General features: G+C 43.9%; 1 protein-coding gene and 1 long non-coding RNA gene across 5 annotated transcripts in view; one reads left to right on the top strand and one right to left on the bottom strand.

Annotated features, from left to right (window-relative positions):
• Nucleotides 1–20,408, bottom strand: part of LOC112457396 (zeta-sarcoglycan) — a 192,515-nt gene that overhangs the window by 61,758 nt on the left and 110,349 nt on the right. Inside the window, exons 1-2 of one of the 4 annotated variants that reach the window (XM_025020417.1) lie at nt 6,357–6,653; nt 4,094–4,152 (exon numbers count right to left, since the gene is read on the bottom strand). In XM_025020417.1, the coding sequence (XP_024876185.1) occupies nt 4,094–4,152; nt 6,357–6,416 (119 nt within the window). In that variant the 5' untranslated portion in view covers nt 6,417–6,653. Of the gene's footprint in view, nt 1–4,093; nt 4,153–6,244; nt 6,654–20,408 lie in introns of those variants that run through there. The other 3 variants (XM_025020418.1, XM_025020419.1, XM_025020416.1) reach the window with 3 other exon arrangements.
• Nucleotides 14,694–20,408, top strand: part of LOC112457397 — a 111,010-nt gene continuing 105,295 nt past the window's right edge. The window contains exon 1 of the long non-coding RNA XR_003041099.1: nt 14,694–14,799. This is a non-coding gene — a long non-coding RNA (uncharacterized LOC112457397). The remainder of the gene's footprint in view (nt 14,800–20,408) is intronic.

Genomic DNA, 20,408 nt, shown 5'->3' with positions numbered 1-20,408 from the left:
ACATCATTTCGTATGTAACTGATTTCAGAAAAAGAAAATGATGAAAGTTGGATTAAGTAAAAAAATTGTTAATTATTTATTGGCGAAGCAAAGTTTCCTTTTGTACAATTTCATAAAAAAAAATTCTTTTATTATTTAAAAGTTTTTATCTTCTTTTATGAAATTATAACACACGATAACACACATCATATAAATATTTTGAGAAACTCAAAAATTCCAAATCGTTTGAAAGTGACACGAGATTCACGTCATGTTCGCGTTCTCGTCATCGGTAGATAAAAACCTCGCGATATACAGAGCTTACAAGGTGTGAGAAAATTGTGCAGCACTTAAGGGATTATCCGTTAGCCGCGTGCGAGGATACGAGTGACTCGGATTATCGGGAAATCGCATCGGGTTCGCTGTCATAAAATAAGCGTCAGCGGATTGAATACAAACGAGAGATTTGTATAACGATCAGGCATAAGCGCTGACAGCGTGCGGCGCCTTTGGCCGCAATACCGCAATATGGCCCGCGAATTTGACACGCTCGCACCTTGTGACTCGCGGGTGGTTGTTGCGCTAGTTTGTGTTTCACGCCTCGCGCGTTTCGAACCCTCCTGCTTCTCCTCCCCCTCCATTTCCCCTCCCCATCCCGCTGTCCCCCGTCAGAATGTATAAGCGCGCGTATGAGCGCGGTCGATGCGAAGTTACGGACGATTCGCACGCCCCTGCGAATGGGGAGGTTTGATAACGCAACGAGTTGGTGTACGCCTAAACAGCCCTGCCCGACGAGCAACACCGCGATTGTTAAATTATTATCATAACTCGCAACCAGAAATCAGTCAGAGAGAAACCGGAATATCGCGATATTCCTGTATAATTATCATTTCGTGAAGATTCAAAGGTATTTTTGCGACAAATAATTACTAAGCATCCTTTCTTTTCTCGTTCATTCCGCTGCACATTTCGACGATGAGAAATACTCTTGCGCATCGGAGATTTTAAAGCTTGCGCGATATTGAGAGAGAATAATACGCGATCGATCGATTAACTCCGTCGCATAAAATTTACGTACGAAAACGGAGAAACGGACAACGAGAGGTTTCCGCGCGAAAAAGCCGGCGCGGAGACGAGAATTGCGGATTCCTGTTAGGTTCTCCCATTCATTCATTTATCACCTGGTCGACGACGTAATAGATCGCGAGCCGCCGCCGCGGTATTTTACCGCGTGCCTGATAACAGTGCTTTCTTCCCTCTTGAATTTGAACGTAAAGTTTCACTATCCTCTTCGATATGACGAACTCGAACAATATTGATTCTTCTGCTCTTATACGGCCGCGAGCGCCGTTAACGACGTTGTCTGCGAGCCATGAAAGCCGCTCCACCGCGTCAAATGTCGATCTAATTCGAAATTATAAATCAAATTTTCCGAGAGAAATTATCTTTAATGTATATAGAGATACTCATAATTCAGAATTCCATCAATGCACCCCGTAATTTACCTACTCCGGCGAATTAATAGATATAATTCTCTTTCTATTTCTTTCTATTATCTGCGATACTTAGGGCCGGTTGTTTCAACCTATTAGTAAACTAACTAATAGTTAAATTATACAGATAATGTGTCTTTGTTTTTCTTTCAAATTAAAGAAGGATAGACGTATGATTTAACTAGCTATTAATTAGCTTGCCAATAGGTTGGAACAACCGGCCCTTAAACTTTAAAATCTGATAGTAAAAAGAAAATTACGAAAAATGTTTATCTTTCCATTGCCGTTCGACAAGCATCGTTCAGTTAATCAATTAATCAATACACTGACACTAATTCCGTAATAATATCAATTGGCGGAAACTATAAAAAGGCGCGATATATCCGTCATTGATATGCACGCTCGTTTCCCATCTCCACGCCCCTCAACCGGGCCGATTAATTGGAACACATTGTACCTGGGAATCACAGGTGTAATGAAAGATAATCGTTCCCGTCTGCTCCGGCTTCCGTCGAAGTTACATTACCGCCGACACGAAACGCTCCGATTCCCCATTAAAAGTATCGCAATCGAGCGGGAAAATAGCGCCGTTTGCTCGTAACGCAAGATGGATGCGCATTTCGGTCGAACGAAGCAGATTTAATGTACCGGTTCGATTTCTCGAATTGGATCAATCCTAGCATCACATAATTCCCGGCGACCGGCAATGGAAAAAAACGCGTTGCACGTGCGACAGGCTGTCAATCGATTTTAGATCTTGCCGACTGATTGTTCATTCGGCTAGCTAACTTTTTCAACCGGTACATAATAAAAAAAAAAGGAAAAAATTGCATGCCAGATGCATGAATATTCGGCAATTGCCGATGCCTCCGCCTCTTCGTATACGAAATAAATCGACTTCGGTCGTGGTAAATTTTGCAGCGGACGGTTCTCTAAAAATTTGTAACTTTCATATTGTTTAACAATTTCTCGACGCAATAATGTAGGGACGTCCCTAATAATATCGATATCGAATATTCTGTCGCTATTTAGGAATTATTTTGATTAACAGAATCCTTTGACTATATGAATATAAATTCAATAAAATCGATTTAAAATATGGTACATTTTTTTGCGGCGAGAAAAAAAATCAGAGAATATAACGAAACGCGTTAAATTCGCGCGAGGACATTTAACGTGATAGAATCCTTTTCGGAATTTGATGAATTCGATGAATTTCGACTCGAATATAGACGAGCGTGCACGGCATTGAGCCGACGGACGCGATGGTGCAAAACGATACTACACCGGGATACCGCATTTTTAGAACAGCCGAAGGAACCGGGTATCACGGTTACGAGATGTGAATATACCGGCCATCACGAGATACCGATATGGAACGTATAGTGGATGGGATTTCCTTAGTCCGGCAAAATCCTTCCACTGCCTTCCACCTACGGTAGCAAAATGCGCGCGGAAGCGATGATAGTTTTTCTATCCGCCGTTTTTATGGAGCAACGCATTTTTCGGAACGTCTCCGTTTAAATTTCAATTTCGTTTAATATCATCCGGGATTGATACTTTCGTGTTATCTATTTGATACCTTCACAAATCAGGTTCACAATATATATTCCATTGTGATTATTCTCAAGTTATTTAACAATAACGCGTTTCAAAGAGAATTATTTAAAATTCATCGGCTGATCTATATTCCGTGACATCCCTAAATTTTATTAACGCTGAGAGAGAGCATCACACAGATTGTTCCAGCGATCGGCTGCCGTTTAAGCGTTGTTGAACAAATGATGGATCGTTTAATCGCGTAAGTTTCGTGACCGTTCTGATGTTTAACAACGTCATTCGGAAGAACGATCGCGTCCTATAATCACCCAGCCCGGATTAACGACGGTGTGACTGCGGCCTGCATTAGAAGTCGATCTGTGCCACGTCAGGGCACCATCTCATCTCGCGTCACGGCACCCGCTTGGCGTTTTCGTTTTTGCGAAGCGTATTTTGCGACGACGTCGACCTGGCAACGCCTCAAGTATCGCAAGAATTCACCCGGCAGTTTTAGCGTTGACTCCGGCGCGCGACTTTACGGACGATACGCGTCACGAATCACATATTCGACGCACGGCACCGCCGTGGAAAGCAGACTCTGAAATTTATCTTTCGCTGTCGGACACTTGGCGCGGTCCACCTGCGCCCGAGATTACGTCAAACAGTCTTAGCAGTGTTCTATACTTGCCGAACATTTCGCGGTTAATTACTTGAGCCTAGAGAAATGATGCGGGAAATTTGTTATAATTATTTCCGACCCATTAACTCTCTCTCTCTCTCTATCTCTCTGATTCGATATAATTATAAATTAATCATCAATTTCCATGCAGCGTCCATCTAGCGTTTTGTACACATATATATTGTGACAAATTACGATTTGCAATTTGAAAAGCACGCGCCGCTTTTTCCAGAGGCATTTTGATTATTACGGTGCAGCGGTACAGTCTACCGTCGCCGAGACCAGTCCGCGTATTTTTATCCGAGTGCCTGTTTCCCTCGGTAATAATCTCGCCGGGGTTGCATTTGTTATTTCTTCGGCTTTGTTGCGCGCTTGCAACGGCGCGCGGTTTGTTTTCACTCACCTCAGTCTGCCGTGCTCCGTGTGCGGCGATTCCTCTGGCGATTTGTAACTGTTTCCGGTCTGCAACAAAGAATGAGACACGTAATGAAGACCCCGATTCTCGCGGTCTATGGCAGGAGCAAAAGAATCTTGCAAATTTTATCCGCGTATTCTCTTACACAATAACCGCGGACTGGAACGTCAGTGCGTCAGCGCAAAAAAAAAAAGATTCGTTTAAACGAACCGAAAGGAGATTCCACGTAAAATATATTGTGCTATCATAAAGACAGAATGAAAAGAAATAGTACATAAACAATTAAAAATATTCAAATTTTTTTTGCAGTTTTTCCATATTTCGAATAAAGAGTAATAAAATTATCGTTAAAATAATAGAAGGAACAGTGCCTCTGAAATCAACCCCTTAGAGCCTTAGAGCCTTAGAGCAAGTCTATGCTCAGACAACTGGTGACACTTGAGAGATTAACCCGGCTCAACCGGGCCGATCGTCATTCGTCGTGTCGACGTCGCAGGATCCTCGGGTGCCCGGGTGTCGTCCCATTGTATTTGTTACATAGCCGTAAATGCGCGACGCCTAATTCTGTCAGAATGACGACATTCGGGCGTCAAATTTGTCGTCGTCGTTCGCAAAATAATATTCTTGAAAACAAAACTCCCTTCCTGTGAACACGTGCGCCGACCGTTCATAAATCGGTCGTGTGAAACAACGCCTAGTTATGACGACGACGACGAGGGCGGCGATGGCGATACTGGAGCATAGGTAGCGCGAATTAGTTCGCGAGCAACATATTGCGAGAGCGTGTAATAACTCGGACAACAAATGGAATCCAAAAGGGATTTCACGAAAACGCATTGCGCGGCGAGGTAATTAGAATTTATGTCGATTAAAACGCAGAGGGTTGGAGAAAAAGGACACATCGGCACGAAAGACGGAGAAAGAGCGGAGGGGCAACTTACCGCCGCGAGGTGATAGCAATATATTTTCATCGAGCAATTCGCGTCATAAATTCCTTCATTACGCTCAGATAGTTCACGGATGCCCCCTCGGGCTATCGTCCCGCTCGCCGGAAAGCAAACATTAAAGCGCAGGAGCGGCTGTGCGTTATCGATGATGCAATTACGTTTCAGATGGAGCGGGCGCCGTCCATATCATCGATCGTTATCGGCGCGTTACCTTTTATCAAGGCGAGAAAGATCGAACAACAAAGTCTCTTTCTCGCCTCGTGCGATCGCGTTCGGAAAATCGCGCGCTTTTCTCGCGCCGGTCGAGTTTCTCCTTTTTTTTTTGCGTTTCCTTGGTTTTCCTTTCGTCGGACAGTTAGTCACGGAACTCGATGTGAACGGGAAATGTTATTCCCGCGTAAATTGTAAACGCGGTTATACCGCGACAATCGAATTACCAGTTATGGAAATTCGTACACGTTTGGAAACAATGGTCATTATAAATACCAGGCCGTTGCGGCGCGCGATGGAACCGCGTATCGTAGATGATCATGGTACGAACAATAATGATTATTTCATTTCAATCAACCTGCGGAAATTGAACAGTTCTGGAACCAGAACGAAAGGACGCTCCCCATGGCTGGCCCGTCCGCTCGTTACGCCGCCACTCGATGAACGTCGATTTAAAACTACGTCTAATTATACATGTCGTGTATATATATGCATATATATTGCGGTATGCGCTATATATCTATTAGGTGAGTTAACGAAGTTGGAAACCAGTTTGATCGATCGGTTAAAGTAAATGATTGTCGAGCGCGTTTGACTGCACGATCCTCTATATGGATGATTTGACCGCGCCGATTATATCGCAACAATCGTGAGCTTTGACATCTGTTGCGGGGCGATATCATAACGTTACGAGATATTAATCGGCGGAACAATCGGACGTAGACGCGCCGCGATTAACACTAAACCTTTCGTTTATACATTCAGGAATTTACTCCGCGAAAGATCGAAGCATTAATTAGCTTCTCTGAATGAATTAGGGGGTTTAAGTTCTTCATTTTCAATAAATGAGTTATTGCTCCTGAATAATTTAGCGTATATCGTTCTCTCCGAAACGGCCAATTCAATCGCTCCTCCGACCACAATCGTCACGCTGCGATTAATCGCGCTGCTCTTATCGGCTTATCATTCGTTCGCGACTTACCTACCGCGCGAACATTTATCTCGTAATGCAGCCCCGAGTAGCGACCGTCTGCTCCTCGTAAGTCTCATCCCGTCCACAATCTAAGATCAGCACTCAGTCACCGTACTCTCACCGTCGCTATTCTCCGTCGCCGTGTCGCGCAATCCGCACCGAATTGAATTCTTCGTTCCATCCATCCGGGGACAGTCAATTTGTCCTTATTTTCTACCGCTTCTCCGACTTTCACTCCGCTCGAGTTAAGTGTTTTTTTTTCCTTTCTCTTTCCCCTTTTCGCCCTTCTCTCTACCTTACGCGCGCTCCGGAAGCCACCCCTTGGCGAAAGACGCGACGCGACTTTCACTCGATTGTGCCTTGGCCAAGTTGTGCTTGGCCCGAGCGAGTAGCTCTTGGCAAGGGAATCACTATCATCCGTTCCCCCCTCCGAGAGGGAAGTCTGAGACGAGAATGAAGAACAAGAAGAAGACGAGAACGAGGTCTCTCCTTCTCGTTTCTCTCCCTCTTCCTCTATCTCGCCATCTATCCGTCTCCTTTCCCTCCTCCTGGCTTCTGCCGGGGACCGAGCACCGAGCAGGCGGAAGGAGGACGAAGAATGGGAATGCGAGGAGGAAAACATCATCCACCGGGGTCTAGTGCCTCCGTACCGAAATACACTGGTCCGTAGGTACGTATCTATAGTTTACTTGGGCGACGCGACGGAGAGAGAGCGAAAGAGTGGGACGCGGGGGTCGATGCGGGGCGAAAGGGGTTGAGACGACTCCGGGTTAAAGTGGCGTCGCGTGTACAACCGCACCGGCGGCGGAATATACGGCACTGCGACAGAGCGGACGGAGCGTTCCGCTCCACGCTGTAAACTGTCCTTCCGCTCCGTTCTGTCTCATCTATCCGTCCCGCAGCCGCGTCGCTATTTTTCCTCCGACTTCCGAGGGATTACGCACTCCTGCTCTCTCACGGTCCATCTCCTTTGTCCCCGCCGAGTGCCGCGGATTCATCCGCGATTATGCAGTGCGTCAAGCGTCAAAGAGCATCAAGTCGCTTCCCGTTTCTGCTTTAACGTTTAAAAGAGACTCTTTTCTATTGTGTACGTAATGGAAAATGCGCAGTTTTTATTTTCACCATCCATTATCCATGCACTATTATAAAACATCCGAACTTGCATGGTGAAGAAAATATCTATTATTCGGAAAAAGCTGAAATTCCAAAAAACACCAGGAATATTTTTCTGTCTAGAAAAACCCGAGAATTTTTGTCAAAGATTTCCTCAAAGATTTTTGTCGAAATTGTCTCTGAGAACATTTTATTCTTATTTTGAAAATATCAAAGTGATAAGTTTTGTTTAAGATTTTTAGATAAAGCTTGTTAAAATTTCTAAATAATTTTTATTTTATTTGTTTTAAATAAATTTTATTTAATGTTTAAGTGACAGTTATTGTATAATATAATTCTCATAAAACATTTTATAAGAGATCTCGTAAGTAACTTTTTAAATTTGATATTTAAAACGAGTTAGTTCTTAATTTTCTTTCTTTAATTCTACGAATATAAAGAAGACAGAATTTAGAATTATATATATGTACAAATTTATTTAAAAATTTTAATTCCATTTTAATATCCTAATTTTGCCTGAAAATTTAAACAAAAATAATTAAAAAGATCTTGCTCGTGTTTTTTCCCCATTGTTAAACAAAAATGCTAAGAAAGTTCTCAAAGAATTTTTGTCCAAATTTTAAGTAGATACCTTTATTAGAAAAAATTGTGTCTTAAAAAAAATAAATGGTATTAACATTTTTATTATCTCATACTTATTATATTTTCAAGTAATCGCGAAATGTACATATGTAGAGCTGATTATCAACTGTGCAAACACAATGTACATAAGAAGGGAAGAAAATTCCGCGGCGGAGAACCAACACACAGCACGTAGCTTCATCGTCTTTAACGCGTGTCTGAGGAGAAATTCCCATGAGAGAACAAGACGGGCGACCATCGCGAATAAATATTTGTACAACGTTGTACGTGCTAGGTGTAGATTTTCGGAGGTAGAGGACCGAACGGGGCGAATCCCTGTAGTCGTCCCTGCAGCCGCGAATTGTCAGCAGCGGACTGCGCACTCCATACAGAGCTGATATGCGGTTGTAAGCGCGGACTTAGGATCGATGGTGGCATCAGCCTAATCACCCGGAAGTGTTGCCGATGTCCGTCGTTAATCCGATCGCAGATGTTTCATTCCAGCCGATTCTCTCACCGACCATTTCTCTCTCTGTCTCCCTCTCTCTCTCTCTCTCTCCCTTGCTTCTTCCATCTCTCTCTTTCTCTTTCTCTTTACCTCTTTCTGTCTCTGTCTGTTTCTCCTCCCGCATCTCGACTGACGCAGGCTCGACGAACGGCCGCGGCCGCTCGTGTGCCCGTTCGCGGTGTTTGTTTGCGGCCGCGTTAGCGGATTCTAATCGCGGTTACTCCGTTCGCGCCCTAAATCTGCCACCGCCGCCAAACCGAGTACTTAAATCGAGTGAAACGTACCCGTTGTACATACAGTGCATTTAGGTTAAAGCACCTATTTTCAATTAGGCGCCCCCGGGCCGCTTAGGCCGATATATCTCGTCCGCTTCGGCGGTTCCGAGTCGTGAAACTGGCACGGTAAACGGAAATCTCCCGTTGATTAATAGCGCGTGCGACTTTTCGACGATTTATCTTGTCGTCTCTTAAAGTCGGCGCGTTTTAATAAAACGGAGACCTTGCAGGAATTCGAACAAATGTTAATAGCTTGATTAATACCTTCACATTTTTAGATGCGTTCGGTATCGGTAGTACTAATCGATTGAGGAACGACTCTTACGTTAAAATTTCGCCGACTGTAAACGTAGATTAAAATTGCAAAACACATTTTGCACCTTTTGTAACCGCTCAAAATATTTATTTTTACGCTTTTATTCTTATCTCTGTAACATGTAATTTTATTATATTTACTTGCAATACCATCAACTATTTCTTTTCCATTCCGTTTTACTATATACAAGTTTATTGCTTCCCTTAGCGTTACATATACAAAAACTTTTCCGTTTTACCATTGTAATGTATTTTTTATCCCACAATTGGAAACTGTTGATCAGTATTTTTTTTCTATTTCAAAATTCTATCTTTTCATCACTCTCTCCATTTTACTCCATTTTCAATCTATATACTTGTTTACCACGCGAGTTACCGTGTACCAGTGCTGACATACACGAAAACCGAGACCGGCATCCGTAAAGTCTCAAATACCGCTCGCGAGAGAAGAGGAAAATAATGAGACGGGGGTGAAAAAAGGGGAAAAACTGGTAGTAAGCGGGGTCTATACGCGGAAGTGGCAGAAGAAGGATGTGGAAAAGGAGGAGACGGTGGAAAAAGGCTCAAAGCACGAGCAAACATGCAGCCGGAAAATATTTTTGAAGCGAAGAACGCGGGCGCGGGCGCGGGCAAGAGAGCCACTCTCTAATTAGCTTGGTATACGGGGCTTTTTGTTTAATTAACACGCTCATAGTAAACCACCCTTATGCCGCGCGCGAAGCCGCTCGTTTCTATCCGACGCGCCGCTTTACATCCTATTTTTCCCCCCCATCTCCTCATGGCCATCCTCCTTTCGTTCGTGATATACCCGATAGGTATTAGTTTGCTTAAAACACGCGCTCAAGGGTGTCGGGTTTAAAAGGGGCGACGTTTCTGGGGCCTGGGGTCTGGGGTAGGTGTGTCTCGCCGACGGCTCTTTATCTCTCGTTACGCATCACATCTTTTTTCATCTCTCTTTTCATTGCCAGCCGGATGGAAACACCGGGCTTCCGGTGTCGTATTTTGACAACCGGCGAGCTCTCGCCGCGGCACGGCGCACACATATTTCGAATACGACGAACCGTCGCGTCGACGAATCATGGCATTTCAATCTCTGCCGCTCCGAGGGAGCCGAGTCGCACGGCCATTTGCACTCCCAAATTCTGTGAGATAAGTAATCTTGTTAATAGAAAACTCCGGAGCTTATTGGCACTGCGCCCGTCACTGATTGATTGCTTCGCGAAGCCCTTAGACATCGCCGTTTATTCGATTAGAATAAAGGGCGAAGTCGGCCCTTTGTTTCCGTTTTATTATGCTCCAGCGACTCTATTATTTTACAACCGGATTACATCCTTTCCAGACGTGTCCGTCTCTCTTTCTCTTTTTTTCCTCTTTCTTTCGCGCGATCTTCCCGTAAAAATAAACTGCGTCGAAAGTACAAACCTCGTCGGAGAATGAAAGAATAATATTATGACTAAAACATAATGGATATCTCATATTCTTAGCTTCCGCTCCAACCATACGGTGACAGTTGGCCACGGCAATTCTCTCAGTAGTTTCGCTGGAATTAAGTGTGTCGTAAAATATTAGGACAAAGAAAAAATCGAGTTTTACTGCGTTCTTATTCAAAGAATGTACTCTTTAATAGGCACATTAACTTGTTTTTCACTTATTACCGAGATCGTCATCACTCGTGGCAGGATTATTCTACAGCTTTTGATCGGTATCATATTAGTTTGGAGATATCCGGAAAAACGAGATCGGGGCGAACCGCGCGTGTCGAACACGGACCCAGCTCGGCTGTCGCAGCGTTGAGATACGCGCGCGACAGCCACTTCCGTGCACGCTTTCGCGTTACAGTCTGGCAACGAAACGCCGTTCTCTTTCTCTCTCTCTCTGTCTTTCTCGGGCTTAGTCTCTCCGGTCTGTACGTTAGCCGGTGAACGTTAGCTGCAGGTGGCGCGTGTATTTATAGCCGCGTCGTGACTCCTCTTCCTCTTCGCCAACAACACGCCGCCGGTCCTCCGCCGGTCCTCCGCCGCGTTTTCGTGCAACTCCTCACTGTGCCTCTTTCTCTCCCTCTCCCTCTCGCTCTCTCTCTCCCCTTCGTCTTCTTCCCGCTATCTGTCGGCTGTTGCTCGGGAAAGTCTAGCTGGAAGGCGCTAAGCCGGCGGCTGGGTATGAACAGCGACTTCCGTCGGAAGATCCGGACAAGCGGGAGCGCCGCTTGAAAAATGAGTTTTAGCTGACGGAATTGTGCGGGAGTTCCGAAGCGGGATTATCTCGCGTCTCGTTCCGCCGCCGCCGCCGAATCCGCCGCGCCGGCCGGTCGCGGCGCGAAACCGAAATAAACGATCGAACGGCGCGTACGTGCGCCACGGAGGACTCGACGCTGATCGGAATCCGTCGGATCGCCGTTACGTGCCGCTCGTACCGCCCCGATGACGGCATGAATTTTTATGCGCGCCCGGAAAAATCATTTTCCGAGTGTTCCTGCAATCGGAATATCGATTTCGGCAGTCAGGCAGGTTTTCCCCAAACGCTCGCGTGTCGGCAAGTGCATTTTCATGACGCTCTCCCAGACCAGAAAATCTCGAAATCTGACTGTTCCGTTTCCCTCTTCGTGTGAATCGCGTGTACGAAGTGTCTGAATTCGCGATTGGACTTTTTATCAATGTCTCTTAGAGTGGGGAGTCGTGTGACAAGATTTGTGACACTCCATTGGAACTTCAGCTCCATGGAACTTATTGATTGCAATGGACCGTTCGCGTTTGTTCTTCCGTTAATACTGGATTCTTTGCACGGGGAAACGAGATCAGAATCTTGTACGCTCGCAGAAATAATTGCGATAATCGCGGAACGTGCCGCGCAACCGGTAACTTCTAACGATTCACGTATTTACCCTCCCTCGCCCGTTAGGGGTGACTAGGGGTTGGCCCGGTCGGTCGCAACGGGACGGGTCAACACTTTTACACCCGGCTAAGCCCGCCGCCATCAGATAATGCTTCACGAGCAACGACGCGGCCGCGGCAGTCGCTTTCAGCCGGCGCCGAAGCGACCCGTACGCCATCGCGCCTCAACAGTTAAAGTCTTGTCCAAACTCGACGAAGCTCGTTTGCTCCGCGGCTGCCGTTATCTCATAGCTGCGATCTCCTCTCAATCTCCACAAGACCGCCTCCGACCCGCCGCCGCGACTGCTTTCTCCCCTTTTCGGCTCGCTATCTCTCCCGGGGAAAGGTAAGAGAAACGGCCTCGCGGTCTTTCTAGATTATTTTGATAACGACAGAGTCGCGGGGATTTGAAGATGCCGTGGATTCTTCTCGCCTTCTTGGACAAGCAAGAGATGCGCCGAATGGGCAATTTTAAGATGACCAAGCTAGCAATGAACGATTATGAACGAACATATAGGATAAACTTGAATGAATGTAAAAATGAACTTTTTTGATGTACTGAAAGAGATAGAACGTATTTATCGACAAATATTTGGACTCGCGGTGCCGTCCAAATTTTTATCGAAGCGAATTCACTTATTATTGTGCTTATATATATTATAGTTTATGCAAAATTTATAAAAACTTTTTATATGCATTTTTTATTGGGATGTTTGGTGTCTTATTCTTATCAGAGTACGAATTGTGAGAAACGCTAATCGTTTAGGGGAAATGTGGAAGTATTAATAAAAAATTAATAAGAAATATTTTATAGGTTGAGTAAATTAAATAAATAATAATAAAAATAGAATAATATTTACAGAAGAAAAATTATTTCCAAGTAAAGATGCATATTACAATCTCTTACACTGTTTGCCATGAATTCATTTGCCGATTATTATTAATTATTCTGCATTTTATCGTAAAATTATGACGCGAATGATATCTTAGAAAACACATTTCAGGTTCGTCGATGTTTGTGCAATTTTCTTATTTACTTCGTGTACATATCGGAACTTTCAAACCTACATGCTCAGCGAAACTTACAAGCGAGGCAGGGAAAGATCTTAACTGCACAAAAGGATACCTGGGTTGTTAAACTAGAAGTGACAACGATTTTTCTCGGATATGTCTTGTATAAAGCGGGACGTGACCCCTTTTAGTTGGCGCGCGAGTCGGGCTATTAAGGGAGGATGATCGATGATTTACGCCATCCATTATATCCGGTGACCGGGAATGTAACCCAGAGGCGTTATTTGCACGAGTAACGCTTTTGCTTTTTTTTTTACGACGTATCACGAACGAGAGAGAGTTTCAAAAGTAGACGTTTTGTGAGAGTCGCTTAATTTTCGACAGAATTTGAGATCTTAAATTTTAGCATTTTGTTTTTCTACTCGGACTTCGCGTGTGCAATTGCGTATAATGCCGATTATGATAATCCGGTATTAACCCTTAACTGGCACACGTCCGCGATCGAACGTTATCTGCACACGGGGGGTGTTGTATACCCCACACGACTTTGGTTACGGCGAAATGGAGGCTCCAATAGGCTTGAAAAAAATCAAGTACATACATTAAACACTGGAAAATGATACCCATTAGCCTAAACTATTAAATTTTTTGTTTTGAGGCTTCAAAAAAATTCTTGTATGAAAAATGGCTTGTTTTGCTAAAAAATCATATCTCAGTCAAAAATAAATATTTTTTGATAAAAATTTAACACGATCTTCTTGAGATAGAGTACTTTACGAAAAAAATTATGATTGTAGTGGGTATAAAAAAGGTATTTATTTTCATGATCGCCTGTGCCCCTTTTTTCTGAATTGAAATCTTGATTTTTATAAGAAAACTTATTTTTATTTTATGTTTAAGTCAGGAATGTGTCATTGGTGACTCGAACTAACGACAAGATGGCACTGCGATGCGAAATTCATAGATTAACCGACCGAAAAAGACGCCTAAACTTCGTTTTGGGGTGTTTGACACCCCGCGTTCCTGTTAAGGGTTAATTTTTGCTTAGCCCTTCGATAACGGAAAAAGTGGTAAAAACATATGGCAAACGCGTATTACCGTTATAAACAATATTCTTCAAATATATACATGATTATTATTGCATTCAGTTGTTAAACAGCAATAATCGATGAATTCATTGCAGTCGCATATTTCCCTTGAGATTACTATGCATCAAATTCACACTCGATACATAAAGTACATTTAGACACTGTATCGAAAACCTATCTTGCAACTTTTGTATCAGTATGATACAAAATTATCTTTTATATTCAAGCTGTTTTTGCCACTGAATCGGGAGTAACTTGAAAAAGATGACAGATATAAGATTCTACTAGTGAAAAAATATAAACAATTTTATTTAAAAAAATTTAATCTAGCTATCATCCATTACGGCCCAATTAGAACGATACAAAACTACCCACGAGGTGTCCCCGTAAAGGGTTAATAGCCCGTTACAAACGATATTAACGTGCTTTTCGAAAAACGTCCGAGCGAAATGAGCGTAACCGCTGGTAGACTCCGCCGGGAATGCTTTTGCTGTAACAGCAGTTCTAGAATCCGTGGAACGTTGTTTATCCCTCGTAACATAACATACCTCGACTTCTAATAACACGAAGTTAATTCCAACAAGACGATGCCTATCGATTGGGGCTGTTATTACAGGATAATGATGGACATTATGCTGGTGATGTTCGCAGGGTATCCTCATACTGGTCTCATGAGCGAGATGGGATAGGGCGCGAAACACACCCTGCGCCGGTCCGAGAGGCAACCGAGGATCAACGAGGAGTAAGAGGCATCCTATTGAAGGTATACGAACCACGTAATCAAACCACGTCACAATGGTATATCGCTTATAATGATATATCGCAGTGCGTACTCTCTATTGGCGCCTCGTGTCGTTGAATGGCAGGTGCCAACGCGTCGTGCGCCAGATATGGGATACTTGTACAAGGAACCGCGGTTGATTATTGCAAAGAGCAACCGACTTCGTCGTTGCCTGTGACAAATCCACTTCTCACCGATTTTGACGTTATTGCGCACGTTGGAGGATAGATCAATAGCATACGACTATTGTCGTTCTCAAGCGTCGAATTTTCACTTCGATAGAAAGAATACGCTCCACGTTAAATTACATATTAATCTCTTGATAACTAAATTATATCTTAAAATTTGATAAAAGCTAGTTGAACATTCTATTATCCGTCCACCATATTCAGGGCTAGGGGCTTCTTTAATCTTCTACATAAAGCAATGAATTCTTGCGTGAAAATAGACTTGTCGAGAACGGCCCCTATCTTCTTTTAAACACAATTTTGCGGATAAAGAAATCTGTATTCTATAATCTATATTCTAAGATAGTAAAGAGAAGATATACGATAAACTGTACATGTAGAGCAGGATTCGTGGCCGATCACGGCGAAATTCAAGGAGAGACAACTCGCCCCGGCGAAACTAAATTGCGTAAATAGTCTTGAGCGACTCGTCTTACCCTCTCAGGGCGCTTAACTCCTTCCCTCCGACATGTCAGAGAATCAAGGTACGTAGACGGAGGAAAGAAGAGAGGACGAGGGAAAAACGTGATACGAAGAGCACGCGAGAAGAAAGGAAAAGAAGGAGGGACGGAGTGGGAGAGGTCGGCAGAACGGAAAGGACGGAGACGGAAAGTAGGGTCGACTGTAAAAGCAACAGGTGCCGACGTCTAGCTAGCTAGCAAGCAACCAGCTCTTGCAAACCCCATACCACATCCTCGCTCTCGTTTCCATTCTCTCTCTTTCTCTCTCTCTCTCTCTTGCTCTCTCCCTCCCACCTTACTCCTCCTTCCCTCTCGCTCTTCACCGCCGCGACTACCCTCGAGCAGATCCCAGCGAGATAGCAAAAATGTTTAATGGGGTGAACTCGCCGGAAAATACCAGGCGACCCGCGTCTCCTCGTAGCACCACCCTGAAAATGTCGTTTTCCTCGATCAGTTTCGCATTAACGTCCCGAGCCTGCTTATCGAGGGCCTTTTCGTGTTTAGTGAGGATCTTCCTTTAAAAAGGCCGGTGTATCTCCCGAGTGCCGCGCAAATTTCTTTCACGAGATCGGTGCTCGCTGCATCGCGCGTAATTCTCGCACCGCGGTTGCGTCGCAAGCGGGCTACATCGCATCGTGAAAGTGCACGGGTTGACATTTTCCTTCGAAGAGGTAGAAATGCGGAAGAAAGCGTGATATATAAAGCGAATATAAATTCTTCATATCTCTTTTAAAATTATCTTCGTGTTTCTCATATATTTTCCACGCGTAATGGTATTTTACTATATTAGCACTTGATAAGATGTTTTAAAAGAGCGCTTGATAGTTTTATTTTTGATATAATTTACATTGAATTAACGTAGAAAGAGAAAAGTTTTATGGAATTTTTTTTTCAAACTTATGCAATTGTCATGTTAATTCTTGTAGTGTCAGAGATATATCTAGATATCTCTGATAGCTATATAAGCGATAGTTGGAGAACGAAATTTGCGTAGCAACGAGAGACGTCTTCTTTTCCCCGGGAGGATCCCGCAATAAATGCCAGGGGAACAAATGCAGCAATAAATGTTAAAGAGATCTCACTCGTCCCGAGAATGCGGCTTTAAAGCGAAGAAAGCTCCTACGGGCCGTGAAAGAATTCCGAGAGGGATCGAGATTACTTGGGCGAGTACGGAACTTCTCTGATGGGAATAAATGAAACGCATTAATAAGAACCGCGAGTATTTCGCGTGCGGGTCTCCCGCGCATAATAAAATTTATGGGGATGTTTAAAAAATCGTGCGGTACTCCAATCTCTCGCCTCGTGCGGCCCCGCGTATTTGTCTTTTGATTCTTATTAATGTCGAAATTTCATCGCGGATGAAATCTCGACGCGCGAAGAGAAAAAGCCTCTGACGCTCGCTGGCGATAATAATCAGCGACAGGTGTTTCAGCGGGCGCGCTGCATTATAATTGCATATTTTTCTAAACGCTAACGATACGCTATTTTATTATCATCATCTTGATAGAATTTCAATGGGAACCAATTAATTAATGAGAAAATTGATAATCATGGGATCAATTATATCGCGAAATTATTATACGCAACCGAGTATATAGAATGTACTAAGCTTAATGAAATGACGTAAATCCGTCGTTAAATTAATTTACCACCAATCATACAATTTTGAATTTATATCCAGATTCCATCCAGCGTGCGCGCGCGGTGGCGCTCGAAAATGCAATGATTTATTGGAGATTTACTTTCGGTCGATTCGTGAACGGTTGGCCGTACTTTACCAATGCAATTTGTTGAAGGTATAGTTTATAGCCGAACACTCTCAAATCACCCCCCCCCCCCCCGAACGCTTTTGTGTTATGTTATATAAAATATATTATAATAAGCATTTACGTAATCCCGTCGCCGATTCGCTTTATCGCGACATAGATTCACATATTTGTTCGCACGTTGGTTGTTAACCACGAGCAGGCGTCGTGCGAATTGTGCCTCGGTGCGCGATTTTTATGCGCAGTTCAGGTATTTTTCGTCTGGCGTTCGTGCCGAGCGCGCCAGGGAGCACGTTTCCTCGCGTGTGTACGTCGTGTACATCAGAACGGCGCCCAGAGTAGCGGTAGATGGAAGGTTCAACCACGCGCGAGCCTTCGCAAGCGCGGAAGGTGGTGGCCGGTGATTCGAATTTGGAGCAGCGGACTTTATTGTTGCCCCGCAACCGCACGAAACCGCTGTCTGGCCCGCCGTCGCGTATTAAACATTACCGAGGGGTCGGTTTTACGATCCCTTGAACATATCGTATTAATGTCGCTCTCGGTGCGATCGCGCGCGCTACGGCTTTACGTTGCCCGCTTCCAATTTAATGCGTCTCCCCGCCGCGAGATCTTGTGCCATTGTGCTGCATACGGAGCGGCACATTTGGCCGGCGCGTCCAATGAATACGATTACAAATGCATGCGACAACGATCTTAATGACGAACGTCTACCCGAATCGAGTAACCTCGTTCTCTTTCATACCTCCCATTACTCGCGGTGAGATAAAACATGGATCTTTGCAGTTACTCCTTCAAAATTTTATGTGACTATTAATGATAGAATTACTGCTCCTATTTGAATTATGAGAAATTCATCTTAAATTACCGATAAGCGCATATAAGTTTAAAATTATGTAATTTAGGTCTCTCTCTCTCTCTCTTTCTCTTTCTCTCTCAATCGACTGATCGGAGAATATCTTTCCTTAGATTCTTTATTTATCTTATCACGGAATTTTCTCAAAGTGTAGGTAATTACACGATAAATTTTTCGTTGCTGCTTTTCCGCTAAACACGATCGTTACAGAAAAACAGCCGCTATTACTTTTTCTTGTAGTCTATACCGCACTGCGGGAACGAACATAGAGGCGTCGTCGTAAAGAAACGCCGATGAAGGGGAACTCTCACTTCCTATGCTAATGCCGAGGGCGAGGTCTTCGCTGTGTTCATAAAGACGGTGCGGTGGTGCGCTCCTCCCGCGCGCGAAATAAGACCATTGCGGCTGCAACGCGGTGAAAGAGCGGTGGGGGAGACGCGAGGGGTTGTTATGCCCGCGGCATCTGCCACCGCTGCATCCGATATGCGATATTTTCTTCGCCGAAAGTATGCGCTGTCCGCACAATCGACGCGACATGAAAAAGCCGAATTTTCGCTTTGAGTTACTTTTTTATAGGTTGGTGAGTTAGTAATTTTCCGCTGCTGTCAAAATTAAAAGTTGTAAGGTAAATGTACCAATGCCTGGAGACGTACCTATATGTCTACATTTTTATCATTTTAATCCTTAAATAAGTTATAACGCGAATTAATATCAAAGAATTAAAGATAAAAATATTTTTCTTGTATTATATGTTTATCTTTGATTTTAATTTGCTTTATATACTTATTTAAAAACTAAAATGATAAAGGTGTCCATCAGACATAGGTCTTAAGTGTCCCAGCATTGGTACATTTACCTTAAATACAATAATAGTTTATCTACAATTAATTAATTACATAAAATGTGTGAAAGCTCATATTTCCGTCTATTGACGTTGTGCCTTACAAATAATATCAAAGCTCCTCGTGTAAATTGATTAGTTAGAAATTTTTCGAGTGGGAAATGTTCCTCAGTGAAACGTTATCCTAAACATCACTAAATTTCGCTTACGTTTCATAGAAGGAAATATTAGGCAGTGTTACATCTCATTATAGTATTAATAGCTTAAGGCAACTCCAAATGCTTCTGCTCGACGAATATCCAAACCGGTGCGCGCTATTACGCCATACAAATGAGATAATGTATGTCGACGTGACGATGCGATAATTGTACATGACAATGCAGTAAAATTTAGTTCGCATAAACGCCCGGCATTTGGATTTATCGAACGCATGACAAATGAACGCATTGTCTGTAGTCAACATCATCTACGATAATGCGCTTTAGTTGGTGACGTCACGCGTGATACGCTCAACTAATTGCAGGGTTTATTTTCGATATGCCGATACGGGATAGTAAGTAGATGGAACGTTCGCAATATTGAAAACGATCGCAAGCGAAATTTGGCTGCACGACGCTCGAGCGCACGTAGAGACAGCAAACGTTCGCGTTATGTCGTTCCGCGTTTCTGCAGCGGATCGGCTTGATTCCGTCCCGATCGAGCGAATTCAAGCGAAAGGCGAACGTCGTATCGAATCCCATGGCGATGTTACGTGTCTGATTTAATGTTTGGGGACTCGATGTCGCGGGCTGCCTGGTGTTTCGGTAAACGTTTTATCCACCGGCGGTCTGACGCTGATAGGATTTCAAACTGACTTTCTCTCTTTTTTTTCTCTTTCTTCCTCTCTCTCTCTCTCTCACTCTTGCGCGCACCGGTTTCCACCGAGAGAATTCGTAGACACGGAAATGGAGAGATAGAGTTTACTAGAGACGAGACGTGGAAACGTCTTCCCGGACGATCTTTCTGCGCGAAACGTGCAGAGAAAGGAAGCTTTGATCGCGACCGATCGATCCGACGTTTGTATTCGAATTAATTCGAGACCGAGGATAAGGAATATTTTCGCGAAGGATTTAGAGGCGTATGGCGGACGGTGATGTACAAAATGATAATATAACGCAGGTTCGTCACGATAGCATGGCAATGATACATTATATGGTGATGCGTCGGATGCGGCCGGCGTCCGAAATAGAAATGAGCAGTGAGTTTCGGGCGCATGCCATACCGAGTGATCAATATCCAAAGGGACCGGCCGCAGCCTCGTAAACCGTGACACGCGTAAAGGAAACATCAATTATCAATCGCATGTAAATTGATCCGTCGATGGGGGTAGCGCTGTCCTTTTCCGCGGCAAGTGGGATTGTCACTTTCCTTTCGCTCGAAATCGTAAATCTGTCCGATTGTTTC

This window comes from Temnothorax curvispinosus, unplaced genomic scaffold (assembly GCF_003070985.1).
Source record: "Temnothorax curvispinosus isolate PA1 unplaced genomic scaffold, ASM307098v1 QBEX01007752.1, whole genome shotgun sequence".
Taxonomy (NCBI): Eukaryota; Metazoa; Arthropoda; class Insecta; order Hymenoptera; family Formicidae; genus Temnothorax; species Temnothorax curvispinosus.
The sequence above is the reverse complement of the archived record's forward strand: the minus strand, read 5'-3'. Positions and strand labels throughout refer to the sequence as shown.